This window comes from Nelumbo lutea, chromosome 6 (assembly GCF_056320005.1).
Source record: "Nelumbo lutea isolate HS-2025 chromosome 6, American lotus-T2T, whole genome shotgun sequence".
Classification (NCBI taxonomy): domain Eukaryota; kingdom Viridiplantae; phylum Streptophyta; class Magnoliopsida; order Proteales; family Nelumbonaceae; genus Nelumbo; species Nelumbo lutea.
In genome coordinates, this window is record NC_142689.1 from 28,596,835 (window position 1) to 28,623,660 (window position 26,826).

Below are 26,826 nucleotides of genomic sequence, written 5' to 3' on the forward strand. Positions count from 1 at the left end.
GAAACGAATTTGAACGAAGAAAACTCACCGACCTTCAGCGTAAGTTTGTGATGGTTCCAGCGTCATTCGTCGTTGGTTGGAATCAACTTTCGTCACACCTTCGTGTTAGTGACGATGGCAATGGCAGCCTATCTGGAAGGGATTGAGTTAAGATAAAAACATGGATAATAATGTAATTTCACATAGGGTTATAACAGGCATTTTACCTTTTCTGCCCATATTTGAAAGTTAAGGGTACACTTAGTTAATTGTCATAAACAGTAAGGGTACACTTAGTCAAATTTCAAACAATGAGGGTAGAGTTAGTCAATTAACTAAATCATAAGGGTAGTTTAAGAAATTTACCCTTGCTTATATTATGCATTGTTCATGCATTGTTCTTACCCACTTGCCCATTTACCCCATACTTGGTAATCTATTTATTTTAAAGCACAAAAACATGCATGGCATAGATGGTCACTCTTAACTAATGCAAACAAGTACAATAAATGAAATAAGGATGTCTTGCTCTTAAAACACGGTTGGCCCATATCCTTGAATTGAAAAAAGTTTGACTTATATATTTGTTATTTTAGTGTTTATATTGTAGGGAAAAAACACTGTGGTAAGATTTAAGAATGTAAGTCGGACAGGTAGGGCCAGGTTTATGGTCAACCTAGGCCTGGCCCTAAAATTTGTGCTTAAGGCACAAGCCCAAACCGAGTCCGTGGTCAAGGCCGATTTTCCCAACTTGAGACTGACACACATTGTAATATGATGCACTTGGGTTGGTCAATGAACCCACTCTAAAATTATGCATATATACATGGATGTTTATGCAAATATGTATACATATATTTAAGTATGTATGTAGATATGTATGCAACATTTACATATGGATGTATAAATGTGTATAGTCGGGTTGGGATCAGGCAACCTAACTACCTAAGGGCTAAGTCCCAGCCCAGCCCGAAGATAAAAAATCCAAGCCCACTCTATGTAAAATTTTGGGTTGGACTGGTTTGGGCTCGGGTTGGGCCCACCTAAGTTGCACCCCTAGCAAGATTCTAATCCATGCAAGGTTCACCCTTCAAAGTATTGAAACGATATGCCTCATATCGTTGTATACCATATTGTGTCTTATTGTATATTTGGGGTGTACTAAAACTCTTTTTTTTTTTAATAATTAAATAACATAAAATCAACTTTGCGAAGAAAAAATGTGCATGATTCAAGGTGTGTACTCAACACACCCCTTTTAGCATATTGGGGCATACCGATAATTTGAACCATGAATCAATTTTTAATATATCAAACAATACATATAATTTATTAATTTTATGTTTTTTCATGTCACCATTTTTTGATGAACTATGGTTTTTCTTTTCTTTTTTGCTTAAGGCTTACACTGGAAAACTCATTGAAGCTTACGCCTCACCCCTATCAGACCCAACCCCCTTGCCTCCACCTTTAGCTTTTTAAAACCTTGCAAGAAATCAAGTAAGATGGACATACAACATACTGAACAAGTGTATGTGTTGTTTGATTACAAGTCCGAAATGCATAGGGGAGGTGAAATTGCAACAACAAATATTTGCAATATAGAATAGTTGATCTGATACTCGAAGGTGACTTCAACTATACAAAAATTATTTGAGAATCATTCTCAATGCAAATATGATTTGAGTCCAAAGCCCGAACAAGGCAAATTCCTTTGCTAAAGCCTATAAGCATTTTGTTTTAGCATCTCTTCTAAATAAGAAGCACCCGCCTTCATCTCTATTGGTAATACCTAACTGAATGCATACCCAACCCATCAACATTTATCTTCATAGATGGAGTATTTATAACAAATGAAATTTGAGACTTAATTTGAAAAGAGTATAAATACAAATAGATACAACTATACAAAATAATACAAAACACTTGGGCTATGTTTGGTTTGAAGTAAAAGATAGGGAAAATGAAGTAAAAACAGGATAATCCATACGAAGTTTGTAAAGGTTTCCTTACTTTTTCCTTCATTTCCCTGTATTTTCCTTCAAACCGAACATAATGTTAAGGTTTCGTTTGAAGCGACGTAAATACAGATTTGCAAATTGTAAATTCACATTTACTAGGTCCTAAAATGCAAAGAAGTTTGCTTTTACATTTATAGTTTGTTCTCATATCATTTGGCACAAGAGAGTAAATAAATGCATGCACTTTTTTTTGGCATTTGGAGATTGAATGATGCAAAATTGAATAGATAGATACTATGGTTGGCAAATGAAATGACAAAATGTAGGGTCCTTAACTGCTTCTGACAAGGTATGTGATTTGTAACAACAAATAAAAAATAAAAACAAAACAACATTTGTGGCACGTATAGCTAAACCAAATAAAGATCAAAATTGTCGTATTACACACACAAATGAAAGAAACTCAAATAGATCTCTTGAGATTAGAAGTTGTTGTTGCCTTTGGTGTTTACGATGAGGAAGAAACACATCGATTGAGTAGATATGGGTTGCAAATTGGAAGATTGACTATTGTATTAGCTGGAATCTCCTGCAATTAGAAGCTGCTGATGCCCTGGGGCTTTGTTGAGGAATAAGCATCACAATGACCGATGAGTTGTGTTGAAGTTATGTCGAAATCTTCTAAGATCACAAGCCATCGATGTTTAAGGGGTTTGTTGGAGAAGAAATACATCGATTTGCACTATAAGTGGTAAAACAGACCTAAGTTGAAGCCGTTGATGTTTAACGGGTTTGATGAAGAAGAAGAAGAAACACACCGATTCGCATTAGGAGTGGTGAAACATATTTAAATTGAACTTGTCAATTTCTAAGGGGTTTGTTGAAGAAGAAACACGTTGATTAGAGGTCATCGATGACATGAAAGGTGTTATTAGAAGTATCAATTATCACCTTTCCGGTGTTGAGTCGTGGAGGACGGAAGCAAATCAATTTCTTTGTTACTTCAATGGTAAATGAGAGTAAAATGTTGCTTCATAAAAATCGAAGTAATGTTTTTATTTTTTAATCTAAGTAAAATTTGATACATTGCCATCCTATGTGGATGATTGATGTATTTTGTTTATTTATTTATTTATTTTTTGTTTAAACCAAAGTTGAACCATAATGCATTTATGCATGGATCCAACATTTTGCATATTTTTTGGAAACATTACAAATAAAGTGTAAATGCCATCTTAGTGTAAATATATACTCCAGTTCAGTTTTGTTAGTATTTGGCAGGAATATTTTGTGCATCGACAATGATAGAAAGCACAATTTCTAAGACATGTTTACATAAAAAACCCAAGATATAATTTTCATTGAAAAATAAATAAATTTGCATTGGAAATTGGCTTTTGTTAAAAATGTATATTATTTTATTAGAATTCATGTTTGCTTCATTACAACTAAAACTTGTTTGATAAGAAAATAAACCTATCAATACAAAACTAATCCAACATTACATTTGTATGAACCAAAAATGCATTATATACTCGTTCCAAGCTGAGCCCATGTTATTGTCACTAACCCTTTGGTAGTACGAGGTGTTGATTAAAAAGTGCATAAAGGGTATGTTAGATAAAAGGAAACCCTAAATCTGTACAAGTATATCAAATCAACTGGACATTTGGTGCAATCATAGCGGATTGATGAAATTAGCGGCACTACCTAATTCAATAGACCATATACACGGGATATTTACCTACTTTTTTCAAAGGCAGGCTCAAAGACAAAGGGATATTGAGCTGAACCAGGACTGGGAGTAGTGGTCACGAGTGACTAAACGGCTGTACAGGTTTACAGGATAGGAGGAAATGGCAGTTGCTCTGTCTCCAGCTTCTTCTGCTCGACTTAGACCTCAGTCAGCCGCTCGTTTCATCTCCTTTCTCAATAACATAACCACCGGCAGAAATGTCCTAACGGGATTCAGAACCCTAACTAACAAAGCTCCTACTTTCCCGCCATTTCTTCACTGTTACCCTGGCGTTCGCCATCTCCGGCGCGATTCTCCGGACCCCTCTATATTCAACAGGAGGTGTTTCTCCAGTGCAATTGTTGGAGCTATCTCCTCCGAGGAAGCAGTCGAAAAGGCAAAGAAGGAGTTTCTCGAGAAGCCGGATGTGGGAACTGGCCAAAAGGTTCGGGAGTTTAGAAAACGGTTGAGGATTGCTGACATAAAGGGAGGGCCTGATGAAGGATTGGATCGAGTGGGGCAGACGCTTGTTGTAAAGGGTTGGGTTCGAACACTTCGTGTGCAACGCAGCATTACATTTATGGAGGTTGAAACCATCATCTTGTTCAGTCGTTTGGACATTACTGTTATTTTGTAATTATTGGGAGTCTCTTCTCATATTATCAAAATCCGTTCTTTATTTCTGGGAAACCTTATTGATATTGACAAAGTAGCGTTTTTTTCAGTGAGTAATATGGCCTTTTTGCTTCCGTAGCATGGTATCGGGTGTTTGTAACTGGAGAGTGGATATATAGTGGGTGGCGTTAGTTGGTTTATGTTTTATATTTTCGATTTAATCTGTATCTGATTTTACTTTTAAGTTTTAAGTTTTAATCATTACTTGCTTTGTGGATTTTGATCATTCAGGTCAATGATGGCTCATGCCTTTCCAACATGCAATGCGTGATAAACTCAGATGCTGAAGGTTATGATCAGGTAACCATCTCGACATTCGTACGTCTCTTTTGAAATAAATTGACCTCAATGGGGGTAGAATAACTCTTATTAAGTCTACATTTGCAAATCTTCCACCGTAATAGGTGTTAGTGTTTAGGATGCTACAAGAGATAGTGAGGAAAATTGAAAAAATCATGAGGGATTTTCTTTGGGAGCTGGGAAAAAAAGAAGGATCATTTGGTTAGATGGGAAAGAGTGGTGAAATTGAAGGCATAAGGGGGATTGGGAATTGGTAATGTTAAGTTGAAGATTCAGGCTTTGCTCAAAAATGGTTGTGGAGATTTCCCAATGAAAATGAGAAATTATGACACAAGGTTGTTGCAAGAATTCATGGCATGTTAAGCAATGGATGGGATGCTGGATGTCTCCGTAGAGCTACCTTGGCTGCCCCTCGAAGACCATCCATGAAATTCCTCCTACCTTTCTAAATCATATCAGGTATGTCTTGGCTTCTGGTTAGAAAATTAGATTTTGGGAGGATGTGGATTGGGGATACCCCTCTAGGTAAGAGATTCCCTTCTATTTTTGATCTTTCCAAGTTCAAGGGTAGGCCTATTTCTAAATTTCCAAGTCAGCCCCCTCATCCTTCAGGGCTTATCCGAAATTTTGGCTTTGACATGAACCTTAGAGAATACGAACTTCCTAGAGTGTCTGAGTTGTTAGGCATGCTAATTCAGTGTTCTTGGGAGAAGGTGGATCGGATTCTAGGGTTTGGGGGCCCTAATTCTGATGGGCCGTTTTCTTGTAAATCCTTCTTACATTCCTTGGAGGTCACCTCCTCTTCTCCTTCCTTCTTAGTCAAGGTAATTTGGTATTCTTCCGTTCCCCCTAAAATTAGTGCTTTCTGTTAGGAAATGTTTCATGGTTGTATTAATACCTATGATCTACTTCAAAGAAAAAGACCAAATTGGTGTTTGTCCCCCAACTGTTTTGTCCTGTGTAAGTTGAATGGTGAGACTGCATTTCATCTTCTAATTTTTTGTCCTTTTGTTAGCTTTATTTGGAATTGGTTTGCTTCCATCTTTGGTTGCAGGTGGTCTTCTCCTGATAGTTGGATGGATTGTTTAGCCCTATTGTCATCAGCTACACTAAATGGTGGGGTAGGATCTTGTGGGGGTGTACTAGGGCAGCACTACAGACTATTTGGGAGGGAAGAAATGTAAGAATATTTGGAATAATGATTCTTTTGAAAGGTATGTTTGAGGGTGAGAGGGTGAGGAACTGTGTTTTCTTCTGTTGCCATTGTCTGAGTTGGTGAGAGGGTGAGAGGGTGAACCAAACAGAGGGTTGTTGAGAGGGTGAGAGGGTGAGGAACTGAGATGGGAGATTTTGTGGAGGTAGGCCGTTGGAAAAAAGCTTAGAAGATTGAATCTAAGGAGCTCCTTTTTGAGGAACTGAGATTAAATGGTCAACTGAGCTTGAAAATCAGGGAAGCAAAGAGAGGGATGGTGCTGTTAGAAGGGGCGGCGGTAATTGAAGGGCTCAAGGAGTTTGTGGAAGGTGCAAGTAACAAAGGCAAGCAAAATAGTTGGAAAGAGCTTCTCTTAGAAACTGGAAGAAGGTTTGTGGTAGAGTGTAGGAGAAACCTTAAAGGTTATTTTATCTCCTTGATAGAATTTTTTGGCAAGGGTAGAAAGCAGATGATCTGCTTTCCAGAAGGAAGGAAGAGTCAAGGCTGGAAGGCAGTTCATGGCGCCTTATGTGAACTGCTGAAACGCCTGAGTGTTAAAAGAGAAGCAATAGTAAAAAGGAAGATAAGCAGTTCTAGCAGTATGGTGAACAATGTTAAGCAAGAGACTCTTTTAGTGTTAGCTGGGGTAGGTAAATACAGAATGGGAGTAAACATACAGAGAGGTGATTGGGAAGGTAAACTGATAGTTAAAGCTTCAGCTCCCATCTTGACTGGAGGACAGTTGCAGATCTGTTAACAACAAGCTTAAAGTTGAAGAGCACATTTATTTTAACACCTTTTGAGAAGGACAAGGCTTTGCTGGATCTGCTTGAGAACAGAGTAGAAATTGAGGCTTTAAACATCCAAGCTAAACTTGGAAATTTCATAGTATCAAGATGGTGTTTGGGATCAAACTCCAAAGATTTCTTTGTTGAAGATGGAGTGTTGGTGCGTCTTTTAGGTCTTCCCTTTCACTTGTGGAAGCAAGAAACTGCTAAATCCATTGCTTTGATGTGTGGAGGATCACTAGGAAGTGCCTTTTGGGGAGACCTTCGTTCAGCTTCCATTTTATTGAATGGAGTAGAACCTGAGGAGATTCCTCAGAAGTTAGAGGTGTTAGTCGAAGGGCATTGCTACTCTGTGTGGCTGGCTTCATCCACTGAATCAATGCTCTGGAAAGAGGCTCGTAGGGAGGGAGATGAGAAGGTTGAAGATGAAGAGCTGCGTGGCAAGAAAGGGTTGGAGGATTCAAACAAGAAAATCACTTTCACTAAAATGGAAAAACTTTTGCTGGAGAAACAAAAGGGTAGCAGGCAGGGGGTGGGATTTTCGCGGGTGGAAGCAGTGAACTGTCTGGAGGGTGGCAGGTCCTTTGCACAGGTTGTAACCGGCGCTAAGACTGTTTTGAACAAGGAAAAGGGGTTGGTCCAAGGATGAACCGAACTTAGACCTGTTAAAACCAAACCGGGGCCGGGGTTGGACGTGCATGACCTTCTTAAAAGTCACGTGAGCTCGCGGGTGTTTAAGAATGGGCCAAAGCAAAAGCCCATGTGGGCTGCTAATGGTATTTGTAAAGGCCCAAACAGGTCAGCGGGCCCGACCCAGCTCGTTAAAAAGGTCGTGAGCCTTTAGTGAAACACGTGACTGGGGTTTCGACTATGATCGACATCGGTTTCGGTCTATCATCGTCCCCAGTTGCGAGCCAAAAGGGGGAATGCGTGCAGCTCCGGAAACCAGAAAAGAAGAGGGCGTTACAGTGGGTCTCCTGACGAAGTTTGAAGGAGCTTAGCCCCGTGCAAGGCTTCTCAGAGAGGCCGAAGCCAAGTTTCACTGGGGGAAGAACTGAGGAGAAGAAAGAGAAGTTTGAAGGTTGGGTGTAGTGCGGTGAAGGCGATGATGAATCGGAAGACCTTTCTATTGATGGCTCTAGCGTGGGCAGTGTAAATGATGAAGGCAGCTGTGCTGGAGGTGATTGGGAAGGTGGAATATTGCAAGATTATTCCAGGGTGAAGACTGCAATCGGCTTATCTCACTCCCAAGACCACAGAGTGCGCATGGTTTATCAAAAGGGGAAAACCGGGAGAACCGGAAGCAGAGCAGGAATACGCCATCTAGGGGTGACCCAGGGGTAGAGTGGAAAGATCACCAGGTTGATCAAATGACAAAGGTACTTCCCAACCAACTCAGGAAGATAATTGTTTACCAACCTCTGGAACAAGAGAAGGAGGCCGGGAGCAGTCCTATTCTAGTTTGTCCATCAGTCCCAGGTAACCATGTGATTTCGGTTTGTGCTACTAATGTGTCTCTTGTGTCTTTGGTTCCGGATTCCGTTCCTGTACCATGTCCTATAGCCCTTGAATATGCAGTCGAGCTAGTAGGCGGGCTCTCTGAGGAGGGGGAAAGGGGAAGGAAGGATTGTGGGAAGGTGCGGGAAGAAAGGTATAGGAGTGGAAAAGTGTGGGAAATCATTGCAAGAGTGTTTAAGGATGTGGAAGGGAAGCTTATTTGGAAGAGGGAAGGGGAGGAAGGAAGAGAGGAGGGGTTAGTGGAGAGGAGGGAAAGGAATGAGGGTAGAGATGGAGAGGATTACGGGGAGAAAGCAGGGAAGGAGGGAGGTAACATTAAGGGGAGGAAGGTTGGAGAGGAAAGAATTGAGGTGGGACTAGAGGAGAGGAAGGAAAGGCAGGTGGACAGAGATGAAGGGGAATCTGTAGGAAGGGTAGGGGTGGTGGAATCGGGGAGAGAAGACACGATGGCGGAATTTGTAGGGAAGTTGGGCTGTAGGCTGGAAGATTTGAACGAGTTGAAAGAAAGTGTACAGAAGAGGAAGATGCAAATCATAACAAAGAAGAGGAGGTTGAGTGAAGTAGAGAGATTAAAGAGAGATGTAGAAGGAGACAAGAAGCTTGAGGTAAAAGGAGATAGAAGGAAAGGGGGAAAGTAGTGGGTAGGTGGCAAGGGGTTTGTAAAAAGAAGTGGAATGAAGATTCTTAGTTGGAATGTGAGGGGAATTGGGAGTGCGAAGAAGAGAGCAACAATAAAAGAGGTAATAAGACGGTATGACCCAGACATTGTACTGCTGCAAGAGTCTAAGAGAATGGAGTTTAATGATAAATGGGCAAGGAGTGTATGGAAAGCCAAGGGGATTAGCTGGGTGGCGGCTCCATCGTGGGGTGCTTCCGGGAGGATTGTAACAATGTGGAAGAGGGATGTGGTTGAAGGTATGGAGGAGTTGATCGGAAAGTACTCGGTTTCCATGAAATTTAAGCAGCAAGAGGATGATTATACGTGGGTGCTCACAAGTGTTTATGGACCGAATGACTATAGAGAGAGAAAGGAGCTGTGGGAGGAACTGGCTAATGTTAGAGGGTTGTGGGATGGGCCTTGGTGCATGGGTGGGGATTTCAATGTGACTAGATTATTGGAAGAGTCCAACAAGGTTAACCAGAGGGTGACAAAAAGCATGAGGAAGTTTAACAGTTTTGTGGATGCCTTTGAGCTTAAAGAGATTCCCCTAGCACATAAGACATTTATATGGTCAAATCTCCAATCTAGACCCATTTGTTCTAAGCTGGATAGATTCCTGTTCTCTTTGGATTGGGAAGAACATTGGGGAACCTTGGATGCTAGAGCTCTCCCAAGGGTGACCTCGGATCACTGGCCCATAGTGTTATGTAAGGAGGAAAGAAGGTGTGGAGGTCCTACCCCCTTTAGATTTGAAATATATGTGATTACTTCATCCAGGGTTTCCTAACAAAGTGGAGTGGTGGCATGAGTGTAACCCGTTGGTGGAGTGGGAGGGGATGAGATTCCATAAGAAACTCCAATTCTTGAAAGCAAGAATCAAGGAGTGGAATTTGATGGAGTTCGGGAGGACAGAAGAAAGAAAGGGAGACCTTATGAAGAAGATTGAAAGCCTTAACTTTAAAGAGGAAAGGGGAGAATTTGGAGAGGATGACAATAACCTCAGGAGAGAACTGAGAAGATAGTTAGAGGACTGCCTGCACAAGGAGGAAATTAGCTGGAGGCAAAAATCTCGGTGTAAATGGTTGCAAGAGGGAGATAGAAACATTAGGTATTTCCACTCTCTAGCAGATGATAGGAGAAGGAAGAACTTTATCTCTAAATTGGTAGTAGATGGAGTTGAGTTAGTACAGCAAGAGGAGATTGCCAGGGCCTGTGTGGAGCACTTCAAATCTATTCTAAGAAGGCCTATGAGTAGAAGGTTTGGATTGGCCAGATGTAGGGGTGGAGAACAGGAGAAGGATGGAAAGAAGCTTTAATATAGAAGAGATCAAGGAGGTTGTGTTTTCTATGGATAGAACAAAAGCTCCAGGGCCGGATGGGTTTACAATGGCTTTTTATCAAGATTGTTGGGATATCTTGAAAGATGATCTCTTGCGGGTGTTTGAGGAGTTTTTTAGGAGAGGAATTGTCAATCCGGGCGTGAACTCTACATTTATAGCCTTAATTCCAAAAAAGAAAGATGCATCCCACCTGAAGGATTTTAGACCAATAAGTTTGGTTAATAGCTTGTATAAGATCATTGCAAAAGTGTTGTCTTTGAGGCTGAAGAAGGTACTGCCAGATATCATTGCACACTATCAAGGAGCTTTTGTGAGTGGAAGACAAATTACCGACCAGATTTTAATTGCTAATGAGAGTGTGGAGAACCTTAAGAGGGATAAGAAGAAGGGAGTGGTATGTAAGCTGGACTTGGAAAAGGCTTATGACTTGGTGGACTGGGAGTTCTTGAGGAAAGTTTTAACTAAATTCGGGTTTGGGGCTAGATGGTTTAAGTGGATCATGGGCCGTGTTCGGAATTGTCATTATTCAGTGCTAGTGAATGAGACGGTGGTAGATTTCTTTCCAGCCAGTAGGGGTATAAGACAAGGAGACCCCCTTTCTCCTTTCTTGTTCATTTTAATTGTGGAGGTGTTGGGGAAACTGATTCACAGAGTAGATTCTAGGGGGCTCATTAGAGGCTGGAGGGTTGGGAGGATGGAAACCCCCCTCACTCACTTACAGTTTGCTGATGACACGATTATGCTTTGTGAAGGTGGTAATGTGAGGTTTATTAGGAAATTAAAGTCGGTGATACAACTGTTTGAGAAAATGTCCAATTTGAAGGTTAACCTTGGGAAGAGCTGTGTAGTGGGGGTGAATTTGGAGGAGGGAAAGATCAGGGAGAGTGCTGAAATGCTGGGGTGTGAAGTTTCGGAGTGGCCTCTGAACTACTTAGGATTACCATTAGGTGATAATCCCAAGAGAGAGAGAGTTTCTGGAACTTGGTGATGGAAAGGTTTGGAAAAAGATTGGTATCTTGGAAAAAGAACTACCTCTCTCTTGGTGGGAGAATTACATTAATTAAGGCCACGCTTGCTAACTTACCCACCTTTTTCATGTCGTTGTTTAAAATCCCAGTGAATATTGCTAACGGATTAGAGAAGTTAATGAGAGATTTCCTGTGGGAGCCGGGAGAAGAGAAGAGGGATCATAGAGTTAGCTGGGAGATAGTGTGTAGGAGTAAGTCGTGTGGTGGTTTGGGGCTTGTGAGTATTAGGAGAAGGAATATGACTCTATTGGGGAAGTGGTTGTGGAGGTTTCCTTTGGAGGAGGAGAAGCTATGGGTGAGAATAGTGGCAAGTATTCATGGGCTGGAGCACAATGGATGGGATGCTGGAATCAGAGTTAGGATCACAAGCAATTCTCCTTGAAAAGCCATTCATGACCTGCTACCAGTTTTCATTCCTAATATCAGGTATGATTTGAATTCTGGTAACTCTATAAAATTTTGGGAACAAACCTGGGTGGGGAGCGTCCCTCTAAAGGATCAATTTCCGTCTTTCTATGCTCTTTCTAATTTGAAAAATGAGCCGATCTCGTCTTTTACCACCCCGTCCTCTACCACTTCTAGGATTGGGTGGAACTTGGGTCTAAGAAGGGATTTGAGGGACTCAGACTTTGACTGTATTTCGAGCCTTCTTGCATTTCTTGATAACGTTGTCTTAGACCCCACTAGGGCAGATTCTAGAATTTGGACACCTACCCCCAATGGCATTTTCTCTTGTGCTTCGTTCTTCAAAGTCTTAAGTCAGTCCACCAGTCCTACCTTGCCCCCTTTCCCTGTTGGTGAGGTTTGGTGCAGAGATATACCTCCTAGGGTTAGTAGTTTTTGTTGGGAAGCCTATCTGGAAAGAATCAACATTGGTGATCTACTCCAAAAGAAGAGACCCAATACTTGCTTGTCACCTCAGTGATGTGTTCTGTGTAAAGCAGATGGGGAGATGGTTTTCACCTAATGGTGTCTTGCCATTTCGTGAGGTCATTGTGGGATTGGGATTTCTCCTTATTTGGGTGCAGCTGGAATCCCCCATCAGACATGCAGGGCCTCTTCTCACCCTCCTTTTTCAGGTGGCGGTTAAAAAGGGGAAGGACAATGTGGAGAGGACTAAGGGCTGCAGTATGTTGGACACTGTGGGAAGAAAGAAACTCCAGGATATTCTCAGAAACTCAGAGAGGAACAGCAGATCTGAGGTCTATCATACATTTTAGGGCGGTACAATGGTTGAAATCTTTGGAAATATTCACAGATTACACTGTGGATGACATGTTGAGGAAGTGGGGTGAAATTGCAAATTGCACGCAGACCAAGTCAGTAACGAGTGTGGCTTGGACCCCCCCACCTAGTGGATTCTTGAAATTAAACTTTGATGGATGTAGTAGGGGAAACCCGGGACAATCGCGGATCGGGGGTGTTTTTAGAGATGAAAATGGGGTCATCTCTGCTATGTTCTCAGGCCCAATTGGAGTGGGTGACTCCCTTAGAGCTGAGATATGTGCAGTTTTGGAAGGAGGCCGAAAAGCCAAGGAATTGAACATCAAGAAACTTATAATTGAAGGGGATTCAGAGGTGGTGATAGGGTTGCTGACTAAAGACCAAAATGATTTATGGAAGTATAATAATGAGAAGAGGAAATTCAAATGGCTGATGCGGGAGATGGAAGTTAAGACATGTTGGATTAGAAGATTGAAGACTTTTTTTTCACGGCTTGGGGTGTTATTACTGCCTCTTCATCTACAAGACAGAAATCTGTTGAGACGTGGTCACCCCCAATAGATGGCTGGAACAAGCTGAACTTTAATGGGGGTTCCGGGCCCCTCAGGCATAGGGGCCATTAGGGATGAAGGTCGAAATATCGTTGCTTTATACTCCAGTCATGTGGAACAATGTGATGTGGCAAGGTCAGAGTTTTTTGGCTGCTGTATATGGGGTTGAAAAGGCAAAAGAGTTGGGTATTAATAAACTGATCATTGGGGGAGACTTGAAAACTGTGGTAAAATGGCTGCTGAAGGGGGACGGGGTGACATGGCATTTGAGGAGATTTAAATGGCTAAGGACATGTCAATCTGAGTGAGATGGGTGAGGAGAACTGCCGACAGATCGGTAGACAGCTTAGCTAAGCAAGGGGTACAAAGAACACATCTGTTTTGGGCTCAATTGTAAATTTGGATTGTAGCAGCTTTCTAAAGCTGTTTTTTTTTTCCCCACAACTTCTTGTTGTAACCTTGAATTTTTTTATTAGTGAAATCTTTTCTATGTTGCTGATAAGAAATTACAGTTTTGACCAAAACAATTGATGTATAAAATCCCCTTGATTAGCTAGAGTATCTGCCATCATCCCATTAGCAGTTCTCCTCATCCATTTAAAGTTGACAGTTAGCTCCCTTGTTATACTTTCAATCTCCCAAAAGGTGTGTTTATATAATCCAAGGGGTTTGAGTGTTACTTCTTGTCCATGAAATGACCACCTGAGAGTCCCCTTCCACCTCCTGTTGGAACCCAAACTGCTTTGCAAGCTTTACACCTTGGAGTAAGGCCAACAATTCTGCTGTCACTGAATCACCATGATCAACATGCAGCTAATGTTGTTTAATGGTCCTTTGAATGAGTTAAATCTTTGTGAGTCATGGAGATTGGATTATTTGAATCCTATGAAGCCAACCGATCATATAAAACCTCAATAGTCAACTTGCACATTACTAGATGGGGAATGCTTATTGGTAAATGTTTATTCAGAGCCAGCAATAAAACTGCTCAAGTATACACAATTTTAACAGGTACAATTTCATCCTCTCTTCTAGAGTTTTGCTGGTGTCAGCAGGTTCATGAGTAAAGGCTTGACTTGTAAACCTAGTAGTTATTAATGTTCCAGATTGGAACAAATGCAGGGAGGGAGGATTATTCAGCAGAGTTTCACTAGCAAGTCTTGTATATCTATTACAACCTCACTAATTTTCTTCTGATAGCATAAAGAAAATACATTAAATAAAAAGGAGCAGTGGGCTTCGGAACTTCAATTTCAATCAACTAAATATAGACCTTGTTTTGATTGACACTGCCACATCTCTAGCAAATATATTATGCACTTCCTTGCAAACCAGGACTGGTTCCCTGCTATTAAACATGAGCTCAGCCTCCTAACCACTTTGATTTGCCATGGCCTCCTATATCCCTTTTAGCTCCTTCTTCTTCTTCTTCTTCCAATATCCGGAATGTTTATTCAACAGTGCATCTCCCCAAGAAGAACAGACCTAAAGATTGGTCACTAGCACCTTGAAATTCATCACTTGGGTAATGAGTTACCTAATGCTGCACCTTATAATCAACCACCTCCTCTTCATCAGCGGCAATACATTTTTTTTCCTTAAAGATTGTAAGAGGTTATTAGTTATATATATGTGTATTGGCAGCAGGGTGTAAGAGTCTTTTTGGTTAAGCTTATTGTTTCTCTCTTGCTTGGTTACTTAAGCAGTTGGAGTTCTGTCATTGTACTCAGCAATATAACATTAATAGAAGAAGGGTGGCAGTTAGAGAGAGTTATTTTTGGATCTCTCTTTGCCACAGCCCTATTTTCTTTTCTCTTCTTTTTTTTTTTGATTTTTCTCTTCTCTTCTTTTTTCTTTTTTCTCTTCTCTTCTACTTTCTGTTTAGTTTTCATCTACACCTGTTTCTCTATTTTTCTTTCTATTTTCTCTTGTTTTTAAGGTAGATCACATGGTATCAGAGCACCTGTGATTGGCCTGGGTTCCTCTTGATCGCCTAATAGCCCCTTGCGTCGGGAGAAGTTTCTCATTCATTGGAGAATCGAAGGAAGGGATCAAAGATTGTTTTTCAGTAGGTTGCTAAGAAGCCTCCTTTCAGCAACTTGAAGAGGGACAACATATTTAAAAGGTTGGCCGAATGAATTCTCACTTGGTTTGTGATGATCTGGTGGTTTATTACAGTGTGTTGTCAGCCTTTGGTAGTGTGGTATTAGTAACTGTTGAGTGGTGGTTTTGTCCTTGGTTTGCAATCAGAGAGTTTTCAGCATTATGGCTTCATCAAATGGTGAGGTTAAATCTGCTGTGGTGTTACAACAAGATTATATGGCTGTTCAAATGACCTTTGTTAAGCTTAATGGTCTTAACTATGTACCGTGGTTGAAGTCAGTTGAGGTGTTTTTTATTGCCAATGGTAAATTAAAATATATTAAGGAGGATAAGCCAAAAAGTGGAATTGTTGGATATAATGATTGGGTGAAAGAATACTGATTACGACGTGGCTTTGGAATGGTATGGAGAATCACACTGATAAAAAAAAGTATGGAGAATCACATTAGTGTTAACCTTATGTTTTTGAACACTACCAAGGAGATCTGGGATCATACAAACAACTTTATTCAGGACATGACAGTGTGACAAGGATTTACCAGTTATATCAGGAATATTTTACTCTTCAACAAGGCGATAAGAGTGTAAAAGAGTTTGGGTTGAGAACTGAGTTTGAGCTAGTGCGTGCTCAAATTTTGGGTAGAGTGACTTTCTATCCCTCTTTGAAAGGTTTTCTTGCATCAGAAGAGATTCCAATCCACATAATGAGAACACACTCATGTTAGAGAGGCCTGCCTAAGCTTGCTACTAGAGGGGGTGATGTTGGTAGAAGAATTTGTGGTAGAGGGGCTATGAGGGCTGTTGGACGTGGAGCTAGAGGTGGTGGTGGATGTGTGCAATGCACAAGTATAGCCATTGTAGGCATCAAGGACATGATGAATTTCTGCTATGACTTACATGGCCCATTTTCTACATGAGCCAATCATGCTTCAGTTGGAGAGCATCGTGGTACTATTGGTGATGACCCTTTTGCTTCGAGTACTGGGAAGGAGGAATTGATATCCATCACAAGTGATGATCATGTAAAACTTCACATGTTTTCTTCTTTTGGTAACATTGCTACTCTTGCTAAATCAGGTGTAGCATGTCTTGCATCTTTCAAGTCTTGGGTTATAGACTCTAGAGCCTCAAACCACATGACTGGGTCTATAGACTTTTTTGTTTCCTTGTCCCTCTTTCTACCTCCCAATCTATTAAATTAGCTAATAGCGCTACTTCCTCCGTTTTAGGTATTGGTAATGTAAAAGTTAGTCAGATTTGACCTTCTATGTTATATGTTTCAAAGTTTCCCCTCAGTCTCATGTTTGTAAGTAAATTAACAAAAACTCTTAATTTCTCTATCTCATTCTATTCCTCTTATTGTGTGTTCTAGGATCTCAAGATGGGGAAGACGATTGGTGGCGGGCATGAAGCTAGAGGACTATACTATTTGGATAGTGGTGATTCGCATAAAGCCTTACATACAACACTTAAACCTCTTCAGTGGCATTGTCAATTGGGCCATCCGTCTCTTCCCGTTCTTAAGCAACTTGTTCCTAGTTTGGCGTCTATTACAAAGTTGCAATGTGAATTGTGTCAACTTAGTAAACATAATCGATTGTCATTTGTTCCAAGGGATTCAAATATTTTTGTTACATTTAGTGATGATTGGGGTTCTTTTGTACTTCTTTATTCTAATGTTTTGGTTCCTAGTCAGGTCAAGTGTTATAATGTATTGAAATATTTTGTTTCATTTATCGATTATCATTCAAAAATGAAATGGATTTATTGAAAATGTGTTTAGAGAATTGTTTGATATTTTTCTTTCTATGCTGAAATTCAAAATTAGTTTGGCGTTTCCATGGAATTATCCATTAGTCTTTTTGCTTGTACCCAACAAAATGTTGTGGCTAAATGGGAGAATAGACACTTACTTGATATGGCTCGACCACCCTTAAATTCAGATGTCCATTCTTAAAGTTTATAAGAATGACACTGTTCTTACGTTTTGTTTCCTCATAAATCATATACCTTCATATGTTCTTGGTGCCTTGGTGGTGTCTCCTTTCTTTCATCTTTTTTTTTTTTTTTTTTTCCCCTTATACCTCCATTTCTTCTTCATCCTTGTTTTTTTTTGTTGTGTATGTTTTGTTCATAGACTTGGTCTTGGGTTGGATAAGCTTGATCCTGATGATCTTAATTGTGTGTTTCTATGATATTCTCAAAACCAAAAAGGTTATAAACATTGTAGCCCTTTCCTTCATTGGTTTTTTTTGTTCTTCCTAATGTTTTCATTTTTGATAATGTATCGTTTTTCTCTATAGTATAGTTTTCCTTGCCTTCGACAGATCCACTAGTTCCCATTGTTGAGGCTTCTACGCAAGCACTCGTTCACAGAGTCTACACTAAGGGACAACGGGAATTTTCTTTTCTAGCTCCAACTTTTGCCGAGCAATCACCAGTTTTACTATTGATAGATCCACTTGATATAGACTTTCTCATTTCTCTTCAAAAACGTAAGCGTACTTGTCCTGATCATCCTATTTTTCATTATGTATCTTTTACTCATTTGTCTCCTTCCTACCAGCGACTTGCATATCTTCTTTCTTTTGTTTTTGTTCCCCGTTTTGTCAAGGAAGCCCTTGCCTCTCCTGACTAGAAGAAGGCGGTGGATGAAGAATTTCATGCTCTTGAGTTTAACCACATTTGGGTGCTCACCTCCTTGCCTCCTACCAAATAAGCAATAGGGTGTAGATGGGTTTATACTGTTAAACATCGCGTTGATGGTAGTATTGATAGTATAAAGCATGATTAGTAGCAAAGGGATACACTCAGAGTATGGGGTTGACTATATTAAGACTTTCTCTCCAGTTGCCAAAACGGGTTCTCTACGAGTAATGTTTCCTTAGCTGCTCAATATGATTGGTCTCTGTTTCAGCTTGACATCAAAATGGCTTATTTTTATTTTTATTTTTTTTTCATTTTGAGCTTTGGTAAGAGGTTTATATGGAGCAACCTCTTGGGTATGTTACTCAGTGGGAGGTAGGAAAGGTGTGCATGTTAAGGAAGATGATTTATGGTTTGAAACAATCATCACGTGATTAGCTAGGTTCAATATTGTCTACAGGAGTTTGGATTACATTCGTGCAACGTTGATCATTTAGTCTTTATCAGTAAAAATCTTTCATTAATAACAAAGGGATTAAGATACAATAGCCAAAGATTGCATACGAATAAATTGCAATCTCCAACAATCAGTTACAATTCTGCCCAATACATTGAAGATCTATTTGCCCCTTGTTTTGCTAGGGTATCCGCCATCCCATTTGCATCCCTTTTAACCCAACCAAACTGAGAGTTGAACTTCCTTGCAAGTGTGTCAATTTCTCTGAAAATAAACTTGAGCTTCCAAGGTGCTGATGTGATGTTTTTGGCCCAAGAGATGACCAATAGAGAGTCTCCTTCAATTTCTAAGTCTGTTGTTCCTATCTGCTCAGTCATCTTTAGACCTTGAAGTAGGGCTAGAGATTCAGCCTGTATTGAGTCACCATAACCTGTTGATCCAGAGTAGAGTGCCACCACCAGACCCAGATAATTTCTAAACACACCCCCAATGCCTGCCCTTCCAGGGTTGCCAAGAGAACTCACATCAAAATTCAGTTTTAGTTTGTTCTGTGCTGGTGGCTTCCATTCCATGCTTACAAGAACTTTGGGTACATCTGTTTGTGCTATTTCAACCCAATTTCTTAGTATCTCATTCGTGGAGTAGTTTCTGAATATCTCCATGGTCTTCACCCAATGTGCAGTTTCGATTTTTATGGCTTCAATAACTTCCTCCGTTGTTTTGCTTTTTCCTGAAAAGATTCTTAGGTTTCTTTCCTCCCATATAGTCCATACTCACATCAAAATTCAGTTTTAGTTTGTTCTGTGCTGGTGGCTTCCATTCCATGCTTACAAGAACTTTGGGTACATCTCTTTGTGCTATTTCAGCCTGATTTCTTAGTATCTCATTCGTGGAGTAGTTTCTGAATATCTCCATGGTCTTCACCCAATGTGCAGTTCCGATTTTTATGGCTTTAATAACTTCCTTCGTTGTTTTGCTTTTTCTTGAAAAGATTTTTAGGTTTCTTTCCTCCCATATGGTTCATACTATAGCTGCTCTCACTGCCTTCCATATGCATTTTCCCCTTTTCTTCTATTGACACAGGAGAGAGGGGCTGAATAGACTTACCACATCCTGTGGGGGAGCCCATCTGCATCCAAAGAGAGAACAAACAACATTCCAAATACCAGAAACAAAAGAGCAGGATAATAGTAAGTGGGTTAGAGTTTCACCACATCCCAAACAAGGACACACACATGAGGAGAGGCAATTGTTTGGCCTCCTTTTCTGTAGCACATCACAAGTGTTTACCTTCCCTAGGAACACTTCCCAACAAAAAGCTTGTACTTTTGGAGGGATTGATTTAGTCCAAATTTCTCTCACTGGGAAGTTTACCTCCATAGGATTAATATGAATGAGCAAACCAAAGAAAGATGCACAAGAAAATAAACCATCAGAAGTTGGAGACCACACTCTACAATCAGCTATAGATTGGTCCAAGTAGACCCTCTCAAGTGTTGAAATCAACAACACTAGAGACTCACACTCATTTTCCCTCAACCCTCTTCTAAAACCAAAACCCCAAGAGGTCTCTGATTCTGAAAGCACACCAAACCTAGCAACAGATTTGTTTTTCATAGTTTGATAAAGAGTCGGTCTGGGAAATTGAACATAAGAGGCACATCCCCAACCCAAAGGTCTACCCAGAATAAAACTTTGTTGCCACAACCAACATCAAACCTGATAAATTGAAGAGAAGTTGGATATACCTCAAAGATTGCCTTCCAGGGAGAGGATGGAGCTGCATTGGGGCCTAATTTTGCATCCCAGCCGTTATCTGCTTCACCATGTAACCTTTTAATGACCCTGTGCCACAACCCTCACAAGGGAATCTCCACAACCATTTCCCCAGTAGGGCCTTGTTTCTCTTTATTAGGTCCCCTATACCTAATCCACCCTGAATATCTCCATGGTCTTCACCCAACGTTGATCATTTAGTCTTAGCAGGGATACTTCATTTGGCAAGATTATTCTTGCAATATATGTTGACAACATCATTATTATAGAAGGTGATACTTGAGGAATTGATGAATTGAAATAGTTTATGTAGCACAAATTTCAAGGACTTGGGACAACTAAAGTACTTCTTGGGGATTGAGGTGGTAAGGTCTATGTGGGGAACATCTCTCTCACAGCAGAATTATGTACTTTATTTGTTGGAGGAAACATGGTCACTCTGGTCCAAGTTAGTTGGAACTCCTATTGACCCGAACACTAAGGTAATTGTCTAGGCATACAAAATTTAAGAGATAAATAATGGGCTCTAAAAGTTAATATGGGCCTCCATAGTCCCAAGGCTTAAGTCTATGTGGACATGACCCATTGCCCAAGGATCCAAGTGTACCTAGTCCAAGGCTTAAGTCTCTTCCACATTTTTTTTGATCAAACAAATCTTCCACATTGAAAGTTGAACTAATTCCCATTATTGAAGGTAAGTCAAGTTCATATGCATTAGGTCCTATCTTTTGGATAATGCGAAATGGGCCATTGCCTTGGGCATATAACTTTTTGAAGAAGTGCTTTGGGTAACGCATAGGACCCACACGAGCCATGACATAATCTCCTTCATTGAACTCTTGATTTCTGTGGTGTGCATTTACAACAAGTCTATAGTTCTCATTACTTGAAGCAATTTTTTGTCTTATATTGGCATACAAATCACGAATATGTTGGGCACAAGAATCAGCAGAAGCATAAGTACAGGCATCAGAAGGTAAGGGAACAAGGTCAATAGGTATATGAGGGGTAAAGCCATGAACAACTCAAAAGATGTTTTGCCAATTGATTGGTTGGCTGAATTGTTATAAACAAATTCTTTCCGAGTCAGAATGTGCAAAGGTTTTCTTTTTTGGTGGGCCAATGGGGAACACTTTCTTTTTGGATCTATCTTTCTTGAATGGTTTATCTGGTTTCACAAGGGTAGATTACCCATTGTGCTTGATGATGTATTTGATTGCCAATTGTTGTTAGATTACTGTTAATTTGCTGTTACTTAGTATGCTGTCAGCATGTTTTTAGCTATTCCTTTTAGTTGTTTTTTATTAGAGTGTGCTGCCAAGGGTATTTATGTAATTCCTCCTTATTCTTTTATCATATCATTATAAATAGAAAACTGGTTGCTGCCAGCGCAGATTTTTGGCTCCCAAACATTCTTTTCTTCTATTCTCTTCTCTCTTATCCTCCCTTCTCTTCCTCTTCTCATTTTTCAGGAAGAAAACATGGTACCAGAGCAAGATTCTGGACTATAGGAACATGCCTTTCTCTCCTAATCACTCCTCACCCAGAATTCCTGTATTTTTGGACTGTGAAGAGGAAAATACCTGATCGGACTGGTCAGACCCTTCAACTACTACTTTGTTTTGTTTTCTCCCTTGGTCGAAACACCAAGGAGACCCTTTTTGGTGACAGCCAATGCTGTGAAAGGTAGTTTTTTTTGGTGTGTACCTTTGTACACGTACTGTAAAGGGATTGTGTGACTCCCCTTGTAACAGTTATGTGCAGTTTTGCTTCGGAAACCGTGGTGTGTGATCTAATGGTGATCAGAGTTTAATTTTTTGGGCTGGTTAGTTGCTGTTAGTGAAGTTTCAACAGTTTTTTCTAATATTCTAGAATGCAGATTGACCTGTTTTCATGCCTTACCTGTGGTTATGAGTGGTAGAAATAGGGTGGGGAAATTTTTGTGCATCAGTCTTTCCTTTTGGTGTTGGTAGAACTTGTCTTAATGGCAACCGATGATTCTGCCTTATATGGGGTTACGTCACCCTATGGGACAACTAGTATAGGAGCTGACAATATGATATTCTCTATGCCAATTACCCCTTTAAATGGCCTAAATTACTTGGAGTGGTCTAAAGGTGTAAAACTTTATGTTACAACTAGGGGAAAGGCTGGATACATAAATGAGAAGGTAAAATAATCCAAGAGTGTATTGATAAAAAAAAAAAAAATTTTAAGAGTGGGACAGCTGAACATGCTAGGTGGAACTAGGAGAACAATATGGTGATGTCTTGGCTTCTTGTAGCCATGGAATCTGATGTTCTGACCAAAGACACTATGCTAAGATTTATTAGTTACAATCCGAGTCCTTGACCTGCAAACAGGGTGATCGTAGTTTGTCAGCGTACTGTTCAGCCCTTACTTCAGTACGGAAGGAGTTAGACTACTACGGGACTATAGTGTGGAAACCTGATGATGAGCCTCTCAGAGTTTCCACACTATGGGAACTCTCTACTCCCCAACTCACTCCTCAGCTATAAGAGAGTCTCCAACCCCAATGGGACCTGAATACAAAATGAGCACCTTTCCATCCACATCTTTGAAAACCCCGCCTACACCTGATGGACCTGGATTTCCCTCACTACTTCCATCAAAGTTTAGCTTTATAAGTCCACATCTTGGTGGTGACCACACAAGACAAACTAAAGAGCGGGCAGGAGCAGAATTTTCCACCTCCAGCTAGCTATTCAACAACATATCCGTAGAAATATCAACAAATAGGTCCAAGGATTTCAGCCAGTGTACCACCCTCACAGTTACTACTTCAATAAGGCATTCTTTACTTCTTTCAACTTTAAAAAAATTCTGGTGTTCCTTTCCTCCCAAAGAGTCCAGCAAATAGCAGCCCTCACACATCTCCACATTATCCTTCCCCTTTCGTTTGGCCAACCAAAGAATGAGGGGCTAAACAAACATTGAATGTTTGGTAGTGGGGTCCACCTGCAACCAAAAGAGGAAAGAAACCATTCCCAAAGATCATTAGCAAAGGGGCAAGAAACTAATAAGTGGTAGGAGCTTTCACCATTAGCCTTGCAAAGAATGCACCAATTTGGAGACAAGCACCAAAAAAAGGCCTTTTTCTTTGGAGTACGTCACAAGTATTACATCTTTCGAGGATGGCTTCCCAACAAAAGGCTCCAATCCTTGGAGGAACCGACTCACCCCAAACATCCTTAACTGGAAAGTTTTGTGCAAATAAGCTGGATGAAGGCAATAGAGACTTGAAGGGGCAGGCACAAGAGAAGGTCCCATAGGGAGTTAGGGTCCACAGTCTCTTATCCCTCTCAGAGGGATCCAATACCACCTGATCTAAGATCTAAACCAGACTCATGACATTTTCAACCTCTACATCCCTTAAGCCTCTTCTAAGCCCTAGATCCCAATCAAACCCAAAATTAGACTGAGAAGGAACTAGAAAATTGGACACAACTTTGACCTTATACCGGGATAGTGAAAACAAGGAAGGGAATTGGTCTTTAAAGGTCTTTCCCTTTCTATTTAACTTATGTTTATTGTTAAATTTCTAATGTCAAACGTGTCAATTGAGCGAACAATGTAGAGCAAATTTTCATTCAAGTAATAAAAGATCAAATTTCCCTTTTCACATTGTATATTCTAATATATGGAGACTTGCTACTATAACATGAGGGGGCGGTTATAAGTATTTTATTACATTGATTGATAACTTTTCCCGCTATACATGGGTATCTCCCATGCGTACTAGAGACAAAGTTCCAAAAATTGTAAGGGACTTCCAGATCATGGTGTTCACATAGTTTCATGTTGAGATCCAAATCTTCAAATCATATAATGCAAAAGAATATTTACGCGGTGATCTCAATGAATTTTTTGCTTGCCATGACCCATGGATCGATTCATCGGAGTTCATGTGCAAAAACACCGCAAAAAAGCGGTGTTGCAAAAAGAAAGAACAAACACCTTCTTAAAGTAGCATGAAGGATGATGTTACATATTAATGTACCAAAACGATTTTGGATAGATGTTGTACTTGTTGCTACATAGCCAAGCAAGGGGCAAACATGGAAGACTTTTTCTAGGCTCAATTGTGATTTATATTGTTTTTTATTTTCCATATATTTTGTTGGGGGAGGCTGCAACTCATGCCTCTTCGAGGGTTGTATAACCTTTCAATCTTAAACCTATTTATGATCTAATAAAATTATCATCATTTATAAAAAAAAAGTATGCCCTCTAGAGTATTGAACTATAAAGGCCTCTCATCAGTTATTGTTCCCTCAGTCACTTTTATTTTCCATCCCTATGAGAGTGTTTGAATGTCGTGCCTTTGCTCATGATTTGTCTCCTTACCATGGTAAGTTGGACCCTTGGTCTATTTCATGTATCTTCCTTGGGTACCCCTCCTCTCAAAAAGGTTACCGGTGTTTTGATCCCATTGGTTGTAAGTATTTTGTCTCTATTTTCCTTTTTTTGAGTCTGAACCATTCTATCCAGCTTCTCCTCAAGGGGAGAGTAGTATGGAGGAGAAGCAGGTCCGTAAGGTTTCTCTTCCTTCTGTTTTGGATCATGCTCCTTTTTGTGTCTTCCTGCGTAAGTGACATAGAGATCAGTAGTGTTCTAAAGATGTGGAGCTATTGGATACCAAGCAACCAACACCGTCAAACTCTTGGGAGGCAAGTCCAACTGAGCCAGGCACTCTTCCCATTTTAGTTGTAGATGATCTTGACATTCCTATTGCCCAAAGAAAAGGAATCAGGTCATGCACTACCAAACACCCTATTACCCACGATGTGTCCCATGACCATATATTTTTCCCTCTTACTGTGCCTTTTTGTTAGCCGTTGATAGTATTCCCATACCAAAAAATGTGGTAGAGGCTTTGACTTACCCTGAATGGACAAATGCTATGAAGGAAAAAATTAATGCCCTCTATAAGGGAAAGACCAAGTGGGGTGTAAGTGGGTGTTTATAGTGAAACACAAGGTAGATGGGACAATAGAAAGGTACAAAGCAAGGTTGGTAGCAAAGGGGTATACTCAAGTCTACGGTGTTATGATGAGACATTTGCTCTGGTGGCAAAGATGAATTTGGTTCCGGTCCTTATATCATTGGCTACAAATCTTGACTGGGAGTTGCACCAACTTGATGTAAAAAATGCCTTCTTGAATGGTGATTTGGAAGAGGAAGTGTACATGGCTTAACCACCTGGTTTCCATGCCAAAGGGAGTGAAAGTAAGGTGTGCAAGTTGAGAAAGTCTCTCTACTCAACCTAGAGCATGGTTGAGTAGGTTTTACGTGGTAGTTCAACAAGTTGGGTTCAAACAATTTTAGTTTGATCACAATCTCTTTGTTAAGAGGTGCTAGGAGCAGGTTGTAGTGTTGATAGTGTAGGTGGATGACATCATCAGTACAGGGAACTGGGGCTCTGAGATACAAAAGTTGAAGGAGTTCTTAGCTTCCCAATTTGGGGTGAAAGATATGAGTCCCCTAAAGTACTTTCTTGGGATCGAAGTTTCTCACTCGAAAAAGGATATCTTCATCTCTTAGAGGAAGTACACCCTTGATCTTTTACTAGACACATGCAAACTAGGGTGCAAAACCAACAGATACCCCTATGGTTGTTGAGCGTAAACTGGGTGATTGTGATGGTGAACCACCAAAAGATGGGCAACAGTTTCAAAGACTAGTGGGAAGATTGCTTTATCTGTCTATGACATGCCTGGACATTGCTTATGCTGTTGGGGTTCTAAGCCAGTTCATGCATTCCCCCAATGTACCACATATGGAGGCTGTAGAAAGGATTCTTAGGTATTTATTCAACAAACATTACTTCTTTGTGATGTTATGTGTGTTATGGGTGAGTAGCAGTTTCCATGATGAAGGCCTCTTGATTAGGGGTGTCCACGGCTCGGTTAACCGAACCATGGCCCCTTTTTGTAAACCGAACCAGTGGTACTAGTTTTTTCATTTCGCCAAACCGAAACCGAACTGGTACCACCGGTTAACCGGTCCGCTGGTTTTGGTTTTTGACCGGTTCGGTTCTTCGGTTTTTTATATTTATAATATATATTATATAAATATATGTATAATATTATATTATAAATAATAAATGATATATAATATATTATAAATATTTTAAAAATATATAATGTATTTGTAAATAGATCATTATAAATATAATATAAGTATATATTTATATATAATGAATATGTATTTATATAAAATACAAGAAAATATGTGACATATATTAAAAAATATATATATATATATAAATATATATACCGGTCGGTTTGGTTAACTGTCGGTTTTTTTATAGGTTAACTGAAAACCGAACCGTTCCTTCGGTTTTTCAAAAATTCCAAACCAAAACCGAACCGACCGGTTCGGTTAACCGCATTTTGCGGTTCGGTTTTCTCGGTTCGGTTTGTTTTTTTGGTTTTTCATGGACACCCTTACTCTTGATGTTGCTTAATTTAGTTGCAGGAAATGAAGACAGCAACTTCCAAACGCTGTTTGCAGTTGTGTTTCTAACTGAAGAAGCGGTTGTTTCATCTGCTGCTACACCATGCTCTTTTGTTTGAATTAGTGACCGGTTCAGGCTATAAGATTGGATGATTGGCATGGAACAGAAAAACAGGGAAGAGACTAAGAGGATAAAGAGAGGTTAAAGAGAAGAGAAGGGAAAGAAAGAGAAAAACAATGAAGGGGACAGAGGCAGTGCTGACTGTAATTTTTCAGCTGTAGCAACAGGAAAGGGAAAGGAAAATAAAGAGAGAAAGAAAGAAGAAAAGAGAAGAGGAAGGAAAAGAAGAAAGAGGAGAAGAAACAAAGAGGGGACAGTGGGAGAGAAAGAGGCGGTTAGTAGGGCTGTTCA

General features: G+C 40.2%; 1 protein-coding gene across 1 annotated transcript in view; it reads left to right on the top strand.

Moving 5' to 3' along the window:
* Positions 1-3,672: 3,672 nt before the first annotated feature.
* The window catches only part of NS1 (Class II aminoacyl-tRNA and biotin synthetases superfamily protein), a 55,767-nt gene continuing 32,613 nt past the window's right edge, over positions 3,673-26,826 (top strand). Inside the window, exons 1-2 of the mRNA XM_088950309.1 lie at positions 3,673-4,261; positions 4,582-4,650. Coding sequence (XP_088806435.1) covers positions 3,797-4,261; positions 4,582-4,650 — 534 coding nt within the window. The 5' untranslated portion in view covers positions 3,673-3,796. The remainder of the gene's footprint in view (positions 4,262-4,581; positions 4,651-26,826) is intronic.